General features: G+C 43.8%; 1 protein-coding gene across 1 annotated transcript in view; it reads left to right on the plus strand.

Annotated features, from left to right (window-relative positions):
- Positions 1–351: 351 nt before the first annotated feature.
- Positions 352–539, plus strand: part of EMH_0067620 (uncharacterized protein) — a gene marked incomplete at both ends in the record, with an annotated part of 1,420 nt that continues 1,232 nt past the window's right edge. The window contains one exon of the mRNA XM_013498647.1: positions 352–425. Coding sequence (XP_013354101.1) covers positions 352–425 — 74 coding nt within the window. The remainder of the gene's footprint in view (positions 426–539) is intronic.

Genomic DNA, 539 nt, shown 5'->3' on the forward strand with positions numbered 1-539 from the left:
CATACACAGCGGGATTAGGGTTTAGGGTTTAGGGTTTAGGAGGCACTCGGGGGGCCCCTAGGCTGTACCCTGGGGCCCCTTGGCTGTACCCTGAGGGCCCCTCGGCTGTACCCTGGGGGCCCCTAGCCTGTACCCTGGGGGCCCCCAAGAGATCCTACTACTATTACATTATATTAAATATATAACATTAATTATATTAAATATATTATATTATATATATTATATTAATTATACTATATTAACTATATTGTATTATATATACTAAATAAAATATATTATATTAAATATAAAAATAAAAATATATATATTTTTTTTTTGTTTAGGCCCCCAGAAGAAGACAGAGTGGCGCTGATGAAATCTATCTCCTCTGCTGTTCGCTGTCTCCTTGCTGCTCACCAACAAGCGCAGCAACAACTGCAGCAAGCGTAACTGCAGCAGCAGCAGCAGCAGCAGCAGCAGCAGCAGATGTAGATGCAGCAGCAGCAGGAGCAGATGCACAGGCAGCAGCAGTAGATGCAGCTGCAGCAGGAGACGCAGCA

This window comes from Eimeria mitis, genomic scaffold (genome assembly GCF_000499745.2).
Source record: "Eimeria mitis Houghton genomic scaffold, Emh_scaff3594, whole genome shotgun sequence".
Lineage (NCBI taxonomy): Eukaryota > Apicomplexa > Conoidasida > Eucoccidiorida > Eimeriidae > Eimeria > Eimeria mitis.